At 35.9% G+C, this 22614-nt stretch overlaps 1 protein-coding gene across 5 annotated transcripts in view; it reads left to right on the top strand.

The window, feature by feature from the left end:
• The window catches only part of PRKAA2 (protein kinase AMP-activated catalytic subunit alpha 2), a 64711-nt gene that overhangs the window by 31138 nt on the left and 10959 nt on the right, over nt 1-22614 (top strand). For 3 of the 5 annotated variants that reach the window (XM_027108395.1, XM_027108396.1, XM_027108397.1), the window contains 6 exons: nt 821-962; nt 10658-10751; nt 11332-11476; nt 12715-12802; nt 14217-14441; nt 22102-22606. In XM_027108395.1, the coding sequence (XP_026964196.1) occupies nt 821-962; nt 10658-10751; nt 11332-11476; nt 12715-12802; nt 14217-14441; nt 22102-22606 (1199 nt within the window). Of the gene's footprint in view, nt 1-820; nt 963-10657; nt 10752-11331; nt 11477-12714; nt 12803-14216; nt 14442-16976; nt 17853-22101; nt 22607-22614 lie in introns of those variants that run through there. The other 2 variants (XM_027108398.1, XM_027108399.1) reach the window with 2 other exon arrangements.

The raw sequence follows: 22614 nt of genomic DNA, 5'->3' as shown, positions 1-22614 counted from the left end.
GTACTGTGCTGTTTTGATTACTATAACTTTGTAATGTAGTTTGAAATCAGGAAGTATGATGCATCCAGTATGTACAAAATACTGTGCTTATATACTTCCTAGGAGATTCAGATGAATACTGACTGTCTTATTCAAGGAGGATAAGAGCTAATAGCTCATATCATGTGATTTTTCAAAAATACAAATATATAAAATAGCCTCAAAATGATGAATGACACATGAGCTTTATAAATATACTGTGAGGGTTTGAAAGAAGTTCAAACCCTCAGTATTACATCATTTGAGATTCCATCAAATAGGGAGAAAATGGGAAAGCTTTATAGAAAAGGCAAAAAAAAAAAAGGGTTACTTGTGGATTTTCTGATGAAATAGTTTTGAAACTAGTTATGAGTTTTAGTTTATTATAGCAATTATTTATTCTTCAATAATACAATGACTGGATTAACCAGAAGAGGAGAAAGAAAGAGATTAACAAAACATAGTAAATTCTATTCTATTCTATACAAAAGATGTTTCAAATTTGATTATACTTTTAGGTAAGAATTTGGACTTCAGTCATCCTTTCCACAAAGATTTAATTAACATCTCTGTACTAGGTGTTGAGGATACAGAGGAGACTAAGATATAGTTTCTGTCCTCAAGGAGTGCATACTCCAATAGAAGAGACAGACATGAAAAGAGATATCTTCTGTTCTATGCAATAAATGGTATCAAAGAGGCATATATGAGTAAAGAAGTTTGGAGTTACAGTGGAAGGAAGCATGAATAAATAATTATGTTGCTATGACAGCAAGGTTATTTTCCTTTTTCTTTTCTCTAGTTGGAGAACATCAATTAACAGGCCATAAGGTGGCAGTTAAAATTTTAAATAGACAGAAGATTCGCAGTTTAGATGTTGTTGGAAAAATAAAACGAGAAATTCAAAATCTAAAACTCTTTCGTCATCCTCATATTATCAAACTGTAAGTATTTTTGCACTTGATAATATAAAAGAGAAACTGTCTTGAAATATTATATTTAATAATTATTTATTTTTAGTTAAACTTTTATAAATATACAATTTTTTCATATTTATATTTAGCAAGTGTTAATTCATTTAACCATATCAATCCTTTTTTGCATACTTCTGGTTTAGAATTAAAAGTCTAATTGTAAATTGGCTCATCGCTAATATTCGTGTTGAAGGTCATTTAGTACTTTGCTATTTCTAGATTTCTTTTATAATTATTTTCTAGTCACTTTTAATTAACATACCAAGATATTTTCTTTATGGAAAAGGTAGAAAGTTACTATTAAAGATTATCTGCCATAGTATTGAATATTATTTGCCAAACTGCAATCATTACTTTAATTACTGATCGTAAAGCCCTTAGGAAGTCAAATGAATTTTTTTCTTTTTGGATAAGACAAGTTACAAACTTAGAAGATAAGTAAATTAAGAGTTTAATAAATACACTAAGTAATTAAATTGAAAGGTAAATAATAATTTAAAATCAGCTAGACCCATAGAAAATTTAGACATTAAGTATGCAGCAGTGTTCCTTTACATCATTTGAAGTTATGTTTAATATTTATTGTGAAAATGTAATATGCTAAACACTGAAAACTGTCTTTACTTTTATCTTAAAGCTTGGATAGAGTTTAATAAAATAAATATTAATTTTATTGACTACCTGATAATGGCTAGAAACTGTACTGAGCATTCTACATACATAATTTCACTTCATTCTCACAATAAGCATATAAGGAGTATTATTATCCTCATTTTATGGATAAGAAAATTGCATGTCTAAAGAGGACCAGCAGCTTGTCCAAGGTTGAATAGCTAGTAAGTTGCAGAGCTAGTAGTTGTGTTCATATCTGATTTCAAATGCCATGCTGTTAATTTCTACTCCAGTACTGAGAAAACTGAGATGACAAGCAGTAGTATTAATATCTTTGAGGCTTTGTTTGCTAGGTCATTATAGTCAGAGGTTGTATTTAGCCTAAACTTTGTTAGTGAGTAATCTTTAGATGTCAGCATTGATGGGGAACTACTTGATAACCCTCTAGAGGTATGTTGTTTACCTAATAACAAGGCTGCGTAGTAGCTGTGGTAGGGAATAGTGTCCCTCAGTCCCAAGATGTTCTAATCCCCAGTGAGTATGTTATATTACATGGCAAAGGAGAAGTCCAAGGTTATGGATGGATTTAAGGTTGCTAGTCAGCTGACAAAAATAGGGGGATTTTCCTGGGTTATCTGGGTGGTCTGAGTGTAATACAATGGTCCATAGAAGTGGAAGAGGGAATCATAAGCCAGAGGAAGAGATTTGAGGATGGAAGCAAGGTCAGAGTTATGGGATATGAGAAGGACTGAACTGGCTGTGGCTGGCTTTGAAGATGGAGGAAGGGGGCCATGAGCCAAGGATTGCAGATGGTCTCTAAAAGTTGGAAAATACAAGGAAATGGATTTCTTTTAGAGCCTCCAGAAGGCAATGCAGCCCTGCTATGTCTTGATTTTTTAGCCCAGTGAGGCATGTGTCAGACTTCTACCCTATCAGACTTCTTACCCCTATGTAAGATAATACAGAATACATTTGTGGTGTTTTAAGCACTAAGTATGGCAACAATAGGAAACCAATACAGTAGCATTCTTGAAATCCTTAAATGAATGGCTGATCCAGTTATTGCTGGGATTTGGAACATGCATTTATATATTTCTAGTATTTATAGTATTTCTATAACTAGATACATTTATTGCTAGAGAACCATTGCAAATTGATATGTTAAATGAGGGTCCCACTCAGTGTATCTTACCAACAGCATGAATATGTCACTGACTGTTCAAAGAAGGCTTTTTTTGGGTTTGGTGTGCCATTGGGTGACCTGTGATGACTCTTTTCTCACATCACTATGATGAAAACTTCATTCTAACAGTAAGCTTCAGTGTCATTTGATCTTCATTTGAAGTTCACTTGATCATAAACGTAAACAGGAAATGAGGCCCCTGAAATTGTATGGCAGTACTTGATTATGAGGTTGTCGTCTAGGACCTGTATTCTAGATAATCCAGAATATGTATATACAGGCTTTTAAAGATGATCATAGGAATTAAAATATCACCTATGAGTTCAGTGACTCACTCTTGTATTCTTTGTTTCCTTAACTTTAAAATGGGGATACCCCATGGTGCTCTTTGAGGATTAAATGTGTTCTTACTGTTACAATGCCTGCTATTAGATGTGCATTGGCCCAGAAGCAGGAATTGGCAGGCTGCAAGCTGATTCCTGTCCTCTCATGATTCCGAATGATTTTCAGTTAATTGAAACAGCTCATGTCTGACTTCAGCTCCATGTTAGTAATGACTTTATTCTAGTTACTGAATGACTTCTAAGCTAAGTCTCTTTGCTCTTCCTTACTGAGTGGTCACTTCCTATAAGAGGAGAAAACTGGGAAACCAGACTAAAAATGTCACGTGCCAAAGTGAGAATGGAGAGGGGAGAGATCTCTGTATTTTCCTTGTTTCCTGACTTCACCACTTTTAGAATGCCAACCCTGAAAGATCCCAGGGAACCTTTGTCCATTTAGGGTATGAGTTCTAGTTCCTGTTCTGTTCCTATAAACACAAATCAGATTTTGTCAGTAAGCAGTTGCAGTTGTCGTGAGGATTTAGAAGCTGATTTTTGACGTTATAACTACTAGTGTTTTCTTCCTTCCATTTCTGTAATTACTTACAATTGTTTGATTTTGGTTTGATTACTTATATCATTCTGTTTTAGAATTATTTAATTATTTGCTGTTTTGTAAAGGAGTTATAGAATGTTCTCAATATTACTCAAAGGTAATTGGCAGAGGTGAATTTAATGTTTAAAGCTTCTGGCTTCCAGCCTTGAGCTTATCCATTCTGCCACATTTCCTCTTTAATTGTGGATCTGAATTTTTTTAAAAAAGGCACTCATGTATTCTTGCTACACAACAAGCTTACTGACATAGCCTTTAACAGCGTCAGTGATTTAAACAGGGAGAGAGACCTGATCCTTTTAGTCGTTTTGTTTGTTCTCTGCAGTCTTGGACTAACTGCCAAGAATAGTTTCCTTGCTACAGAATGGGCTTCTAGAGTAAGCAAGAAAGTTTGAAAAGTAAATACTAAGAATGAAGGTTATATATTGCACAATTTCTCTATTAATTCCAATTGAAAAAACCCCACTGGGAGAAAATTAAAAGGAATAAACAGGATTGAAAGGAAACTCCAAACTTTCCCATGAACTAGAATTTGTTGAAATGACTTTTGTCCTTGTTTTTCATTCCCCCCATGGTTCTTAGGGAAACTTCATTTTAACTGGTCAAAGGATCAATACTTTCTAATTTGGTAGAGATGGTTTTGCCTGCCAACTCTTAAAAATGTTTATCTTATCCGACCTACGGACAGCTTTTAACATTATTCACCACTACCACCTTGAAATGTTGTAGTCTCTAGGTCTCCGTGGGACCACAGTCTTCTGATTTTCTTTTTACATTCTTGCCTCTTCTTGAGACTTTCTATTCTGGGTCCCTTGTTACCTGCCTGGCCATTAGCTATTGATGTATTTCAGCATTCTGAGCTAGAGTAATCTTAGTGAACCCTTTTTGGGTGTCATTTGTCATCTCTATCTTAAAAATTTACAAATCTATATTGCTCCTGAATTCTGGACACATTTATCGAACTATTTATTGGGTGTTTCCATTCTGGAGTCACAGAGTCATCTGAAACTAAGTTGAACCTTTTATCCCATATATACATATTTTTTGTGCGTGAATGAAAATACCATTCACACAGCTTCCTAAGCCTATAACTTGGGCATCATATTTGACTCCTCTTCCCTCGCCCCTTACATATAATTGATCATTAAGTTCTGCCACTCTTAATCTTGAGTGTCCCCTAAATGTGTTCATTTCTCTCTGCTCTTATTGTCAGGTCACCACCTTCTCTTGCTTGCTATATTTCAACTGTTGCTTCTGCTTGGAAAACTTTACCTATATCTCCCTTCCTCTAGGCCTCCAATTCCAACGTCCTTTAAATATCAGCTTTTAAATGCAACTACCTCTAGAAAAACTGCTTTGCCCTAGTCCTAACACTGGGTTAGGTTTCATCCTCTCGGTCCTGGAGCACCCAGAATTTCAGCTTTTCCAGAGTCCTGGGCATTATATTGTAATTGATCATTTTCTTATTAGTATCGCCACGAGACTGAATTCTTTAGGAGCAGAAGCTATGTTTGTTTTTTCTTTTATTCAGCAAATTTTTATTGGGCACCTAGTATCTGATAGGTAAGGCATTGGGGGTACAGTGGTAGAAGACAGCGTCTCTGCCCTTGTGGAGTTTGTGTTCTAGGGGTATCTAGCAGTTCTCGATAGTAAGTAAACAAATTAACCAGACTGTTTTAGGCACTGATAAGTGCTATGAGGAGAGTGAAACAGGGTGCGGTCCTAGGGTGTGCCGAGGAAGGAGGAGGTGCTAATTTAGATTGGGTTGTTAAGAAAGCTTCACTGAGAGGTAAGGTTTGAGCTAAGACCTAAAGGATGATAAAGATCTAGCCATTTGAAAATCAGGGGACAGAGTGTTTTAAAGCAAGGGGACCAGCAACCTCAGAGTTGCTGAGGTTGAAACAAAGTTCGAGTATTATAGGAAAAAGAAGATTGCTATAATGTCTGGAGTGGAGTGAATGATGGAAAGAGAGGTAGTTCATGAGGTCAGAGAGTAGACATGGACTACATATCATAGAATCTTGAAGACCTTGCTGATTTTGGATTCTGTTCAAAATGGGAAGCTTTCAGAGAGCTGGGGGAGTGACATGATATGACCATAGTGTGGAATGGGTACAGAGGCAGAAGTGGAAGCAGAGAGACCAGTTAGGAAGCTGTTGCTATGGTCCAGCTGACAGATTAATGGTGGCTTTAGCCAAGTGGTGGTATAGATTTGTGCCGTCCAATACAGTAGCCACTAGCCATATGTGACATAAATTTAAATTAAATGAATTAAAAATTTTGGTTCTCTGGTCACACTATTCACATTTCAAGCGCTTAATAGCCACATGTGGCTAGTGGCTATTGTATTGGACAGAGAAGATATAAAATATTTCCATCATTGCAGAAAGTTGTATCTGACAACACTGGTCTAGCTGGAGGTAAATCTGTCAATTCAATATATATTTTGGAGGTAAAACTAATAAATTACTGAGGAAAAGAAAGGGAGTGAGGACCCTCCCCCCACTTTTTTTTTTGCCTGAGCAACTGGGATTTTGGGTTTTGGCTTGAAAAACTAGGTGTTGATAATGATACCATTTTCTGAGATACGAAGAATGGAGGAGAACCATGTTGGGATACAGGTGAACATTAATGGTCTGCTTTGGCTGTGTTAAGTTGAGAATCCCATAAGATATCCAAGTGGAGATGTCCAATACCATCTTTATCTCTCCAACACCTAGTATAATACTAGGTGTTCAGTGATTACTTACTGCATATATAAGGAAGTAACATGTGAACAAGGTCCTGATGATTCTAGGAGGACAGCAAAGCAAAAGAATGAAAGTGTAAAGAACATGGTGTGGTGGGAACAAACAGTCTGGTTTGTCTCATGTACAGAGTATGTATAGGGAGATGGAGGAAAATGAGGCCAGAGTGTTAGCTTGTTGATCCATTCATTCAACAAATGGTACCATTTAGGTACTGGGGATACACCAGCAAACAAAAAGAGACAACAACAAAATTTCTGCTATTATGAAGCTCATATTTCTGTGTGTGTGTATTTTTTGTGTGTGTGTGTAGTGGGTGGCGTTGAAGAGATAGACAATAAATGCTATGTCAGTAAAATATGTTATATGTTAGACAGTGAAGAGGAGAGGGAATATGCCTGCAGATATCTGGAGGGGGGAAATAACAGACGGTGAGAACAGCACATACAAAGGTTCTGAGGTGGAAATTGCTACAGGCAGTAGTAGGTAGATCATAGTAGCAGAGTGATCTAGGGGGAATTGGAGTAAGAGATGTGGTCAGAGACATAAAGGGGAGCCAGATTGTGTAGGATATACTAGACCACTGTAAGAGCTTTGGCTTTTAACTCTGAGTAAAAGAGAAGCCATTGGCAAGTTTTGACCACAGGTGTCATGTGACCCGACTTACATTGAAGCAGGGAAATCAGTTAGGGGTCAATTGCAGTATTCTGAGCAAAAGAGATGGTGGCTTGGAATAGAGCATAGTGTGGAGGGTGTTGAGAAGTAAGCATATTTTGTATATATTTTCAAGATAGAGAACAGCGTTTGCTGACAGATTAGATGTAGGCTGTGGAAGGAGAGAAGTCAAGGATGACTCCAAGGTTAGCTGGCGTGGGCAAATAAAAAAATGGAGTTGCCGTTAATTGAAATGGAAAAGATTGTAGGAGGAACAAGTTTGAAGTGGGATGTTAGGTATTAAGAATTCGATTTTGGTTTTTTGAAGTTGAAATGTTTATTAGGCATCCAAGTAGAGATGCAAGTAGGTTATTTGATATGTGAGTCTGAAGTTAAGGGGAGAGGTATAAACCAGAGATAAATTTGGAAGTCATCAGCGTATAGATGGTATTTAAGATATTTAAGGCCCAAAGACTAGATGATGTCACCAAGGATGTGCATATAAATAAATAAGAATTCTAGGGAGTGATCTCTATGGCAGTATGATGTTAAGATGTCTGGGAGACGAGGAGGAACCAGCAAAGGAGAATGAAAGTGAACAGTTAAAATGATTGGAGGAAAACCAAGAGAATTTGGCGTCTTGAAGCCAAGGGGAAAATGTGTTTGAAGAAAGAGAGATTATTAACTGTTGCTATACTGCTGAATATTGAGTAAAATGAGGCTGAGAAGGAAGAGCTAATTGTAGAAGCCAAGTCCTTTAGTAGATGGGGCAAAGGAATCCAGTGCATAATTGGAGGAGTTAGTCTTAGACAGTATATAACCATGGAATGAGTCATTGTGTGTGGTAGAGGGAAAGAGAGTTAGAACTGAGGAGTGAAGGAAATTAGAGGGCATGTATTGGACAGATCATCTAGATGGATATTTTGTTCACCCAGAATGATGACAGCATTAGCAGTGGGGAAAGAGACATTAAGTCAAAATGGGAGGGAGTTGACAATGAGGTTGGTTGATGACTATAACAAGAAAAGGTATTGGGTAGTGTGATCTGGTGGCCTGCACTTCAGAGACAGTGGGTTTTTGAGGGAATATTTCCTTTAGACCGTAGTTCATTACTAGACTATGGAAATTGGCCAGCATTTAAATTTTCATTGTGAGTTAATAAAATCTAGGCTGTGATCAGTAATGACTGCTGATATCTCAAAAAAGAGGCAGATATCCTACACCTGTGGCTGGAAGCACATACCACCATCTAGTCTTTAAGAAGAAAATTAAAATCAAACTGAAATCTGGTCAGGCCTCTGGATCCAACAGTATTTACTGAAGACTCCAATGTACTCGGAGGAATCAGCAACTACATTTATTAGAATTGTATCACTTTTCTCTTTTACCCCAAAGATGTACAGAGCAGAAAAGTGACTGAAAATTGTTACTAAATCAGATCAGCCTACAGTGAAGTGACACAGCGGGTGGTCCGGCCCCTCAGTATTCATTTTATTCAATTAGAGTTTGCTGGGCTTCCCTGGTGGCGCAGTGGTTGGGAGTCCACCTGCCGATGCGGGGGGGCGCGGGTTCGTGCCCCAGTCCGGGATGATCCCACGTGCCGCGGAGCGGCTGGGCCCGTGAGCCATGGCCGCTGAGCCTGCGCGTCCGGAGCCTGTGCTCCGCGGCGGGAGAGGCCATAGCGGTGAGGGGCCCACGTACCGCAAAAAAAAAAAAAAAAAAAAAAAAAGAGTTTGCTGCCTGTTAGTGCTGCTCTTACAGAACCGTCTTTTTTCTCTAGTTCTCAGGGAAGATTCCCCTTTCATAGTTCATTTGAAGTAGACTCAGCCTTATTTGCCAGTTATATTAGTTTATTCTGTGTGAAGTGGGGTACCTTGTCATTTTTCATCCCCAGGACTGACGATGGCTATTATAAATATTTCTTCTGAAAGTCTGTAATCATTTTCAATACTACAGCTTTAATTTTTACTTTTTTCTATTGTTTTAATTGAAGCATAGTTTATTTACAATGTTGTGTTAATATTTTACTTTTTGCAAGTGTTTAATTTATACATGATGTGTCCTCTTTTAAAATATATAGTATATAGTTATATCACCAACTTCCTAGTCATTTTTTCCCTCCTCTTTAATGAAGACTAGTAACCAGAACCGCCATTTCGAACATACTCTCTTTTTTTGCACATTAATAATAAAAGTTGCCTCATCTGGGTGGACTAATTACCAAAACGTTCCCCTGCTTCTGGCACATCCTGTGTCAAGGTATACGGCCTACAGGGGGGCATCTGAGCCACTTCTCAGCCCCTGCTTGTGCCTTCCACTGGGTGCCTTTAAGGCATGCAGAACTGCCAGCTACACTTAGTGGCTTTAAATAGCAACTCAGTGTAAATTAGATACTGCTCATGATTAACCAGATTATAAGTAATTCTTTATAAATAAAGCAGAGTAGAACAATTTTTCTTTTATATGTGTTAAATGCAACCTTCATTTAAAACATTAATGTTATATTTAACTTGTATTTAAAGTTTTCAAAACTCTGGTACAATTGTGTGTGTATGTGGAAGTTGTAGTTTTTTAGGAAAAATTTTATTTTGTCAAATAGAGCTAAGGTTCTATATTGTTTTACGTGCTCAGCTTTGAGTGCCTAGAAAACGTACATATACATTTTCACACACATAAACACATACACATAACATAAATACATACATCTATTTAATTTTTTATTATGGATATTTCATAATGAATACAACAGTAAAGTGATGAAGCCTCATTTATCTGTCATTCAGCTTCAGCAGTTATTAGTGTATTGTTTTATCTGCTTCCTCCTACTTCTCCCACCCCAAATTATTTTGAAGCAAATCCCAAATAGTATGTTTTTAGTCTGTAAATTCTTCAGCATCTACTGTGGAATTTAAAGGCTCTATTTTAATAAAACAAGCACAGTTCAGTATCACGCCTAAACAGTTAGAATATTATGAACTCTCCAGTCAGTATTCAGATTTTCTTGATTGTTTCATAAATGGTTTTTAAAGTTGGTTTGTTTGAACTGGAATGAAAACAAGTCTAATCTATACCTTCCCCTCCCTTTTTTTGCATTTCATTTTTTTGAGGAAAGGATCATTTGTCTACTTTATAGATTTTGCTGATTTGTATCCCTTTTGGTATCATTTTACCTTTCCAAGAATATTTTTCACTTATGTTTAAATATAAGCTACCTCATCTCTATAGACTACAAACAAATTTTTGTTTAAATGGAAAAATTGATGCTTAATTTAGTTGTTGAGGAATGAAGGATTTCCTAAATTTTATAAACATGAAAGGGGGGATCTGGAGGGAAGTCTGTAAGCCCTGGGAAGTAATTGAGTTTTGTGAAGCTCCGTGTTTACAGCTCTGTGATTATTTTGATAACATTATATAATTTGTTGCCATCTTAAAATATTGTAGAATACTGGAATATCAATTTATAGCAAGAATGGATGTACTAGGTTGATTCTGGTTAAAGTAACATTTTTTATTAAATTTTTTCATTTACAAAAAAGATACCAGGTGATCAGCACTCCAACAGATTTTTTTATGGTAATGGAATATGTGTCTGGTGGTGAATTATTTGACTACATCTGTAAACATGGACGGGTGAGTAACATGCTGTTTAGTACAATAAGCCCTTAAGCTAAAAAAGAAGGAAGTAGTGAGAAATAGCAAACCACAAATGTATCTTCAGAGTCGGGGTTGCTTCTGTAATAATGTCTAACTAAACATACAGGGTATTAGATATATTTTTCCTTAAAAAGTACACCTTATGAAATACTGATTTTAGGAAATATATTCCACTTAACTGCCAACGTGAAAAGCCTGTGCTTTTCAAAATGAAAAATCTGTTCCATAACATCGTATCGACGCTTCACTTATTTCCTTTTCTTAGCAATTTCACGTAAGTTCTGTTTTAGATTATGTTATACTTGTTGATTCCCTGAAACACTGTGCACACTTAGTAATATTAATTGAAAATGAACTGCCTAGCAGCAAAGAAAAACCTGTTGATTGACATGTTGAGCTTGAATGCAAGTTTTTGGCTTGTTTGTCTCATTTGTTGAGAATTCTGGCACAGTTCTAATTAGTGTACTCAGTTATATTTAGGCTGATTATGAAACTAAAACTTTTGCTATGTAGATGTCCCCAGTGTTCTTAGTGCAGTTTCTTTTATACCTGATAGGTTGAAGAGATGGAAGCCAGGCGCCTCTTTCAGCAGATTCTGTCTGCCGTGGATTACTGTCACAGGCATATGGTCGTTCATCGAGACCTGAAACCAGAGAACGTGCTATTGGATGCACACATGAATGCCAAGATAGCTGATTTTGGTATGCAGCTCCAGGGTTGTTTAGAAGTGTGCTAGCTGCCTTTGCAGGTGTGTCAGTACCAACTCTTAATGAACTAAGAACTTTCAACTTCATTGATGTAAATCCTATACCATGAAAAGAGATTAGCTGGACAGGCTGCACACTAGCTTGCTCTATTCATTTAAACCACTTTTTAAAAATGCAAGTATTTCTAGAGACATTCAGAGGGCTTGCGTCAAGGTAAATCCACTCAATCTGCGTTGCTTCCTCAGGAAATGAGACTTAACTGTTTTTTTGTGAGGGCCACAAACTCCTTTGAAAATCTAATGAAAGTATGGGCACTTTCCCTGATAAATGCACTTAAATGGAGGTACATGAAAATTTGCACGCAGTTTTGGAGCGTTGCAGTCCTTCTGAATTGATCGAGGAGGAATGTCAGTGGACTACGGGTAACAGGTAACAACTTGGTAGAAGAATAGGAGTTTTTGTTGGTGGTAAAATAAGAGGGTAAAATGTAATTTTTATGCCCCAAACACTTTCTGGGATAAACATACCTGGACAGGGTGCCATAGTAGAGGAGAGGATCAGAAAGTGAGAGATTATAGAAAGAGATGAAAAGGTATCAGAGTTCAGCATTACTTATTTAAAATTTTTGTCTGTACCTTGTCTTTAATCTAAAAGCCAGGGAAGTCATTTTCCTATTTCTCTTCCTTCTCTAAATCACAAAGCTCATTTACTGCTGTAGTGCAACTAGATTTCTGGTTCAATGGAATGTTTTTCTATGTTGAATTAAAGCTCTGCAAATTAAAAACTTTTGGAACGTAATATTTATAAATTGGAGCCTATCTGATTTCTACTTAGAGATATTTAAAAATGCCTTTGAAAGCAGAGTATAAAAAAGTAATCGTAGTCTCTATTTTCTTTCATTTGCAGGCGTGGGTAAATAATATTTTGGTGCTTTTATGTTTGGAAAAGTGCATATAATTTAGAATAACCTCATATTTGTGAAGTGAATCAACATTCTTATTTAGAAAAGGAGTTTAATTTCAATCTTAGGCATGGTGTGCTTTGGCTTTTTTGTCATGTATGAGCACTCTGAAATGGAGTCTTTCTAGTCCAACAAATGCTTTCTACTGCTTTTAAAAATAAACATTATGATATGTGAGGCATTACAGACTTGACGTTTTTCCTTATGCATTTATCTGTATTTAGTTTTAAACATATGTAGCACCAGGTAAACATATTACTCTTATTTTTAGGATTATCTAATATGATGTCAGATGGTGAATTTCTGCGAACTAGTTGTGGCTCCCCAAATTATGCAGCACCTGAAGTCATCTCAGGCAGGTAATAATATATCAGTGAAGAGTAAGCTTTTTGTAATGCTTTGTTCATTCTGATAACATTTAACTGTAATACATTCTCTTTGGAAGATAAGATTTTTAACATAATAGAAACATATTGTCCCTTTAGTTTTTCTATTGTTGAAGAGAGATTACTTATATTAAACAATTTTTTAAAACATTTGATTTAGATTTTGTTATGAATGTATTTAAGGAGTTTTTCCACTAAAAACTGAAACAAAACTTGATTTATTTTTTTCATTTTAGAAAATTGCAGCTAGGAGAGCAAGCATTTGCTGCATTTAAGCTAGTGTCATTATTTACTTCTCAGACATAGTCCTTTAATAATTCTGTATATACTCTTATAAAGCATACAGAGTATTATTTTTATGTTTTGTCTTTAGAAGAATGAGGTTTTCTGGGGGAACAGTATTGTCATTTCATGAAGTTAACTGCACAAGAGAAGACCGTGTAATTTATTCATGTAACTTACTCATTGGTACATTTTTAAAATGTTTATACAGAGTGCAGTGATAAATTCAAGTCTTCTATGGTGACCAATGTCTGATTTTAAAAGTTTACAGAATTCTATGAGAGAAAATAAAGAAAAGGTATTATTGCAGATATAGCAGTTTGGACTATACAGCAAACAATATAAATAATGGACAGCAATTTTTATTGAAATGGAGTGTATTTTTTTAATTGGAATTGTAGAGATCTACTTTGTTACCTCAGACTTAGGTTTGAGTTTGGTAATGTCCTATCAGTGGAATCTTAGTAATGTAGAAAGGTGAGAGGAAAAAGGAATAACATTCTAGGCATAGGTTTTCTGGATAAAGGTAATCTTAGTCCCAGGGGCTACCAAGTGGTTGGAATGAAAGTAGTAGGTACCCAGGATAATGTGATACGGCATGAATACTGTGAAAGAGATTGCAGTAGGACTAGTTAGGTACTTTACTATTCCAAATATTCTTTAAAATAGGTGTGCCAGGCATAAACATTCTATTATATATGCATTTTCTTTTAATAGCTTTATGGTAAGAAGATTTAGCCTATACACTATATAGTATTGCTTTTCTTCAAATTTATGGTCGTCTACTTCGATGTTTCTATCAAAAATCAACCATAGAAAGTTTTATATTTTTTAATTAGTCAATTAGTAAGCTCAGTTTAGTTTGTGTCAAAAAATGAAAATACTGTTTTCTCTTGGGAAGTTTGAATAGTATTTGGTTAGATCACTTATTCTTTCTGGGGAACAACATTGAGTGTTGTGGAGTGGCCATGGACTTCACTAAAGACCTTGGGAAGCAATACATATACAGTCTGTACTGTGTATATAGGTACATATAGAAACAGGGTACACGTAGATGGGAAGTGACACTTGCATTTCAGGTTTGTGTTGTCATCTTTTCCCCTAGATTGTATGCAGGTCCTGAAGTTGATATCTGGAGCTGCGGTGTTATTTTGTATGCTCTTCTCTGTGGCACCCTCCCATTTGATGATGAGCATGTGCCTACGTTGTTTAAGAAGATCCGAGGGGGTGTTTTTTATATCCCAGAATATCTCAATCGTTCTGTTGCCACTCTCCTGATGCATATGCTACAGGTTGACCCCCTGAAACGAGCAACTATCAAAGATATAAGGTGAATAGTCTTTTTGTTGCTATTAAGTACATATTCTAGTATTAATATTAGTACCACTACCTGAATGGCTGCTTTATGTTAGGCACTGTAACACTTGATTTTATACGAATTTTACTTTCCTTATTACATAAAGCTGATCCTGTCACTCAACTTTTAAATATTTCAGATTGTTTCCCAAACTTTTCAGTTTAGGTAGCAAAGCATACAAGGCCCTTCATAGTTAAGGCTCAACGCCGTACCCCTTATACCAGAGCTTCAGCCACAGTGAACTTTTCCTTGTTCCTCAAACATAATGCATATTTTACGCCTCATGTCTTTGTTTATATTATTCCCTTTGCCTCTGATGCCTTTTCTGCATTTTTGGACCTGAAAGATTTCCATTCATCCTTTAAAATTCTGCTCACTTATCACCTTCCTTGTGAAATCACTTCTGATTCTCCTGAGCAGTTTTAGTTGCTTCCACTTCTGTGATTTCCACATTTTGTTCATGCTTTCATTCTTTCATTCTCATTCTGTATCTAGTTGTTTTCAGTGTATCTTTCTCCTCTCTTGTAACTATAAAAGGGTAGAGAGAGTGTCTTATCATCTTTGTATATACAGTGCTAGAAGGCCTAGAAATATAGTGTACACTCAGAAAGTATTTGAATAAGTTTCAAATGGAAAAACAGGGTGAGAGTTATATATTTTACATACGGTTGATGAAATAAACCATAAAAATTTTTGCTAAGATTTTGAATCCAAAAATAGCCACTAGTGGGTTTGCTGAGAAGGATTTCTTGTTATGTGAGAAACTTTGGAAAGTGCAGTTGCTGGTGTTACTGTGAATATGACCTTTATATAGCACACACAAGTCAGGATGATTCATTGCCTTCTACTTTTTATTTATCAGTCATGTTTCTTAGAGGGTTTTTTGTTCTCACCTAACATTTCATCAGGTATTTATTTGCAAACGCATTCTTTTGACATCTTTCCAGAATACTTTGCCTTGTCTTCATAAGCCAGAATACGACTCTTGGAACATTTCAGTGGTGGCTGAGGTAGTTGTTTTTGTGACTGCTGCTGATCTCTTTGGCACTCCCGTTGCATTCGTGTACTGTTTTCTTCCCCCAACCTCTCTTAGTGTTCCAGGCCTCATACCTAAAAATGTAAAATTGTAAATTAGAACCAGATTTAGTTATGGAAATGGACTTAGCAGGGAAAAACTCTGTTGTGTTCATAGTCCTTTAGAATAAATAGTTCAGGGGCTTCCCTGGTAGCACAATGGTTGAGAGTCCCCCTGCTGATGCGGGGGACACGGGTTCGTGCCCCGGTCCGGGAAGATCCCACATGCCGCGGAGCGGCTGGGCCCGTGAGCCATGGCCGCTGAGCCTGTGCGTCCGGAGCCTGTGCTCCGCAACAGGAGAGGCCACAGCAGTGAGAGGCCCACACACTGCAAAAAAAAAAAATTAAAAAAAATAAATAAATAGTTCACTTAATTGGCTTTTCCTCAGAAAGAAAATTGGCTTTTCCTTAGAAAAGAAAGTTAAGTATGTACTTGCACCTGTTTGTATCAGCACATACGTTGAGAATAGTAAAAGTACTGATTCTGTTATATTAAACAGGTGTCTGTATATTTACACGTTTTAGAAGAAAAATGTAAATAAAAGTCTACTAGGATGAGTTAATTTACACATATGTAGGTGGTATAAAATAGTGGCAGCCATCTCTGTACTTAAAATAATAACTTGAATTTATAGTTTTCATCATTTTTTTATTTATCCATATTCTGTTTATTAACGTTTGGGAATTCTTCATTTGACAAAATATGGTTCAACAGAGTTACTAATTATTAACGATTATTATATAACAGGTATTTTGCTAGGTACTTGACATATTTTATTGCATTCATTCTTAACAGGTAACTATTATTATTCTCATTTTACAAACCGTGAAACTGAAGCTTAGAAAGGTTATGTTTTGATTTATGTATCTGTTTGTCCCTATTAAATTTTAGGGTCCTTTAAATTAGGGACCAAGTATTAATATGTTCTAGGCATTGTGCATTTGATATGAATTAGGTTTTGAGTAAATGTGTATTTGTGAAAATTACCCAGCTAACAAGAGGCAGGCAGAAGTAGGGCTCAGATATTGCCTGATTCAGAACCTGTACTACTTCCACTAATCCAGCTTGGCACACCAGTTCTGTGGCATCCAGCCTTTCTCCAAAATACCATGATATGTTATATTTCTCTCATGTTACCACATTCCGTCTTATAGTTACAGGCACACCTAGTTTTACGGCGCTTCGCTTTACTGTGCTGTGTAGATACTGTGTTTTTTACAAATTGAAGGTTTGTGGGAACCTTGTGTTGTCAGATGATGGTTAGCATTTTTTATCAATAAAGTGTTTTTTAATTAAGGTATACACACTGCTTTTTTAGACATAATGCTGTTGCAAACATAATAGACTACAGTATACTCTAAATGTAATTTTTATATGCACTGGGAAACCAAAATGTTGGTGACTTGCTTTATTGCAATATTCGCTTATTGCAGTGATCTGGAACCACACCAGCAATCTCTCTAAGGTATGCCTGTATTTTTGTACAGATCTTTTTTGTCTTTTAAGATGGTAAGCTATTGGAGGTTAGAAAATATATCTCAGTATTTATTCGTTCATTTAATCATTTTTGCTTTTATTTCTTTAACAATTATTTATTTAACATCTACTCTGTTTAAGGTCCTATGCTAGGTGCTGGGAATGTATTGGTAGGCAAGACAGACATTGTCTTCAGGAAAATCACATCTTTAAGTGCTGTAAGCTTAGTATTACTGTTAATGTTATTGTGGTTAAGAGTGAGTGTCTGAAGTTCAACTGTCTAATTACAAATTCTGATTCTTTGTTTACTAGCTATTGGCATATTCCTTATAACTCTTCGTGCTTTAGCTACATCATATATAGTGGATTTGTTTGGAGGATAGGTTGAACCATATGAATTGACTATTTCTGTAGGTCTAAGCACAGTTGAATATTAGAAACTGCAAACTTTCATCCTAATATAATTAAAGCTTTTAGACTAATGCCCAGCATACAATATTAGCTATTAATATTATTTTAAAGTGAATACATAAGGACCTTTTAGCTGCACTTAAAGAAGTTTGCACACATTGTGAAGTTTCTAAAATTTGATTGGTAGTCATCATAACTCATTTAGTCTTAAGTCATATATCAAAATCAGGTACTAGGCAATAGTGACAGAAAGACATAATTTCTGGTGGCTGTGTAGTAACCCATATGAAATGAATTGATTGTCTCAGGTGAACCTTCATAAACATCCTGGTTACTGCTTACCTTGGTCAAGTTAATTTAGAAATTGACTCCTGAAAATTAAAAGCTGGAAGTATGGCTTTTTTTTTTTTTTTTTTACATGTGGAGGGTTGCTTTATTATTATAATTATTTTTTTAAATTGAAGTATAGTTGATTTACAAGGTCATGTCAGTTTCAGATGTACAGCACAGTGACTGAGTTACACACACACATATATGTATATATATGTATGTATATATTCCTTTTCGGATTCTTTTCTGTTATAGGTTTTTACAAAATACTGAGTATAGTTCCCTGTGCTATAGAGTAGGTTCTTGTTGCTTATCTATTTTATATATAGTAGTGTATATATGTTAATTCCAACCTCCTAATTTATTCCTCCCCCAGCCCCAAAGTATGGCTTTTTAATTGGCACTGTTATTATTATGAAGAACTGTGGTTCTTTTTCTGAATTAATTGGAAATGAAAATTTAGATTACTTCTCTATTTATTTTTTTAAACATTTATTGGTATAATTCACATACCATAAATTTGCTTCTTTAAATTATATGATTCAGTGGTTTTTAGTATGTTCACAAAGTTAAACTGTCATCACCACTGTCTAATTCTAGAACATTTTTCTCATCCCCCAAAGAAACTCTATACCCATTTCCTCCTCCTTGCAGCCCCTGGCAACCACTAATCTACTTTCTGTCTTTGTGGATTTCCCTCTTTTGGACATTTCATATAAATGGAATCATACGGCATGTGGCCTTTTGAGTATGGCTTCTTTCACTTAGCATGATGTTTTCAGTGTTCTTTCATGCTGTAGCATGTATCAGTACATTGTTACTCTTTTGCTTGAAAAATATTCCATTGTTTAGATATACTAAATTTTGTTTATCTATTCATCACTTAATGGATATTTGAGTTGTTTCCACTTTTTGGCTCTTATATAATGTTGCCATGAACATTTATGTATAGGTTTTTAAATGGTCATATGTGTTTATTCCTCTTGCATAGATGCCTAGAATTTGTAATTGTTGTTGTTGCTCTTGTTTGTTAAGTGATTTTATTGAACTAATTCCATAAGTCTATATTCTTTGTCATGGGTGGCCACTGAAGTCTCTGCTTGGTTAGCTTAATGGTCAGCTAATTATTAGACAAAGCTTTCCTTAAAGGCCTTGATCTAATAAGTCTCCCAGCCTTTGCTGAGGGACTTCGTGTGCATGTTGGGGTATGTCTTCAGTGCTTTAATGAAAAGCTCATAACTCTGCATTTGTTTTCACTCCTGCTAGCACAGAGCCTCAAAGTCAACCAGTGATGAGAAATCAGGGCCTTTCTTGGAAATGAACACAGCCCTGCATTTGTGAGTCCCAGGATTATGTAAGAGTATTTCAAGGACCCCTATGGAATTTACTTCCCTAACTTTTCCTTTTTAGTTTTCTGACGAGCTTCTTGTTTGCTCCAACTCTTATTGCTGCTTTTAGCAGCTGGGATGTTAGACAGTTGCCATTGATTGTTTTTGACAAATGTTCTGGGGAGAAGGCTTTGTAGAGGGAGCTCTGAGTCAGGTCAGATGAAGACAGGGCTTGAGTGTAGAGGTTTCCAGAGATCTGCTAGCCATGTCAAATAACGACAGTTCTCTTGGGATAGGACTTTTGGAGAACTCTAAACCTATTCTTCTCCCCATCCCCCCACCAGTGGTTGCTAGATGCTGGTTTTTTGGGCTACAATGATTGTGAGGCTGTTGGTTTTCAAGGCTACCGTAGAAATGGGGAAAGGAGATGGATATGGAGTAACTTAACGCTTTATTGACTGGGGGATTTTTGCAGAAACTAAGACTAACACCTGTGGCTGTAATACGTCTCTGGTCAAAAATGTGTTAAAGTGTCACAGATCTCGCTGTTCTTACTGAGACTCGGCCAATTTTTTAAACAAACACTCCTCAGATTATTACAGGCCTTTGGTTGATTTCCAGAGTTCTGAAAAAGTTGATTTTGACAATTTTCACTAGTAATCTCATTTCTGTTATGGAAGAATGAATTTTTGGAGTTCATTCAAAAGTGTTCATCTTCCCTATTTGATATTGATATTTTAAAAACGTTAGATGTGTAACAATTTATTTTTTTCTATTATTTCTTTTGAAAAAATTAGTATTCACCAGTCATTTTATTACTAAACATTTATTTAAGTGCTTATTATTATCATGATATAGCAATTAAACACATTTATGAATTCATTTTTGACTTCATTGGCTAGTCATCATTTATTCTGCATTTATTGAGCATTTACTCTGTACTGGGTACTGGAATGCAGGTGAATAAGGCATGGTCCCTGTTTCAAGGAGTTCCCAGTTTAGTGGGGAGGATTAAGGAAAAAAACTGTAACAACCATAAGAAAGTATGAGTGTTATAATAGCATCATCTACTAGAAGCTGTGGAAGTTTCATCTCTGTGTGTATACTCAAGGCCTGGCACACCATCATTCCTCACTTGGGCTATTGCCCTAGCATCCTCCTCCTCATCATCATTATTACTCTTATCTTTTCAATTCAATTTCTTTATCACAAGCAGAATGATCTTTACAGAATGCAAATTAGATCATGTCACGCCTGTCTCTTTAAAATCTTTCAGTTATTTTCATCACCCATAGTTTTGTCCAAAAACCTTTTTTATAGCCTACAGCTGTCAGAAATACCTGATATCTTTTGCCACTCCAACCCGTAACTCATTATGATTTCATGAGTGTGGCCTCAGTTCAGTTCCTTGAACATGGCAAAATTTTTTCTTATCTCAGAGTCTTTGCATGTATTGTTTCTTTTGCTGTGAATACCTGTTCCCCAGCTCTGCTTAGTTGACTTCTAGTCATTCTGGTATCTTCTTAAATATTACTGAGAGTGGCTTCCTTAATCACCTACCTCCCATTCTGAATTACATACTCTTATTTTACCCTGTACTTTTCACTCATAATCTTTATCACAGGATTTTTATATTTGTGTATTTGTAACTATATATTCATTTTTGAGAGTGTTTGTTTAATCTGTATTCAGCTAGAATATAATTTCTGTGAGAAGGAGTGTGCCTTTTTACCACGGTATGTCCTTAGTAAATATTCATAAATGAATCAGTCAATAGAAGGCATTCAGGTAAACTATATACCGATGTAAATTTAGCTTAGGGAGACCATGTAGCAATGCTTACACAATCTTGAAGGCGTAGTACATGTTAGTTAAATGAAAAGGGGTGGGATATTCTAGGGTGGCAATAGTAACATCATGTGCAAAGGCCCAGAAGAGTGAGAAAATAAGATCTAGGAGACTGGTTCTCAAGCATTTTGGTTTGAGTACCCCTTTACAGTCTTAAAATTGAGGACTCCAAAGAGTCTTTTTTTAAATATAGGTCGTATTTATCAATATCATATTAGAAACCAAAACTGAGAAATTTTAAAAATATTTAATTCACTTAATAAACCTACTACATGTTATTCTGAATAATATGTCTCTTATGAAAAATAACCTTATTTTCCAAAACAAGAAAATATGGTGACAAGAGTACCTTTATTTTACATTTTTCAAATCCTCTAAATCAGAGACAGCAGCTAGGTTCTCATTATCTGCTTCTTCAGTCATCTGTTGCAATATGCTGTATTAGTTGAAGTCTAGGAAAAATATCAGATCTCAAATAAGTGGTGGGAAAAGGGAGGAACATTTTCATAGCCTTTCAGATAGTTACAGATATCTTTCTTTGATATTAAACCAAAGCTTAACATGTTAATTGCAATATCAAATAAGAAAACATATCAGTGAACTTTTGTACTTTATTACATTAAAATCCACTGGTCTGTTCTGTATTTTGAGTGGATCTTTTGCCCATGTATGATTCTGTAACATCTTGCATTGGTCATATGGAAAATATTGGGTTATTGAGGTAGACTGATGTTCCGAATGGTGACACATTTTATTAGATAATATCAAATTACAGTCATTATCCTCTTCATGATAAACGTAGTAGTCTTTAAGTATTGAGAAGCTGTCAAACTCTTGGAGACAGACACAAATTATACAAAATTCTAACATTTTGCTTGAAAGCTTGAATTTTATGATTGGCAACAGATACTGCCAGTTGTTTCCTTTGACGTGACAGGCTCATTTCATTTATTTTTGAGAAAATGTCAGCCAAATACCCAATAATCTTGAATAATCATAGTTATTCAAGAGCAGGGACGAATCAACTTACCCGGGGTCCAATAGCTAGTAAGTGACTAGAGACCAGGTCTTTCTGATTCTGTTATATTGTATTACCCCATGTCTGAATTGTTCGGGACTTGCCAAAGCATGTTCTTACAATAGTGTATTGTGGTATTTTTCCTAGAGAGCATGAATGGTTTAAACAAGATTTGCCCAGTTACTTATTTCCTGAAGACCCCTCCTATGATGCTAACATCATTGATGATGAGGCTGTGAAAGAAGTGTGTGAAAAATTTGAGTGTACAGAATCAGAAGTAATGAACAGTTTATATAGTGGTGACCCTCAAGACCAGCTTGCAGTGGCTTATCATCTTATCATTGACAATCGGAGAATAATGAACCAAGCCAGTGAGTTCTACCTCGCCTCTAGTCCCCCAACTGGTTCTTTTATGGATGATAGTGCCATGCATATTCCCCCAGGCCTGAAACCTCACCCAGAAAGGATGCCACCTCTTGTAGCAGACAGCCCTAAAGCAAGATGTCCGTTGGACGCACTGAATACAACCAAGCCCAAATCTTTAGCCGTGAAAAAAGCCAAGTGGCATCTTGGAATCCGAAGTCAAAGCAAACCGTATGACATCATGGCTGAAGTTTACCGAGCTATGAAGCAGCTGGATTTTGAATGGAAGGTAGGAAA

This window comes from Aethalodelphis obliquidens, unplaced genomic scaffold (assembly GCF_003676395.1).
Source record: "Aethalodelphis obliquidens isolate GAN/ISIS:26980383/991018 unplaced genomic scaffold, ASM367639v1 scaffold9, whole genome shotgun sequence".
NCBI classification, from domain to species: Eukaryota; Metazoa; Chordata; class Mammalia; order Artiodactyla; family Delphinidae; genus Aethalodelphis; species Aethalodelphis obliquidens.
This window is presented reverse-complemented; position numbering and strand designations above follow the sequence as displayed.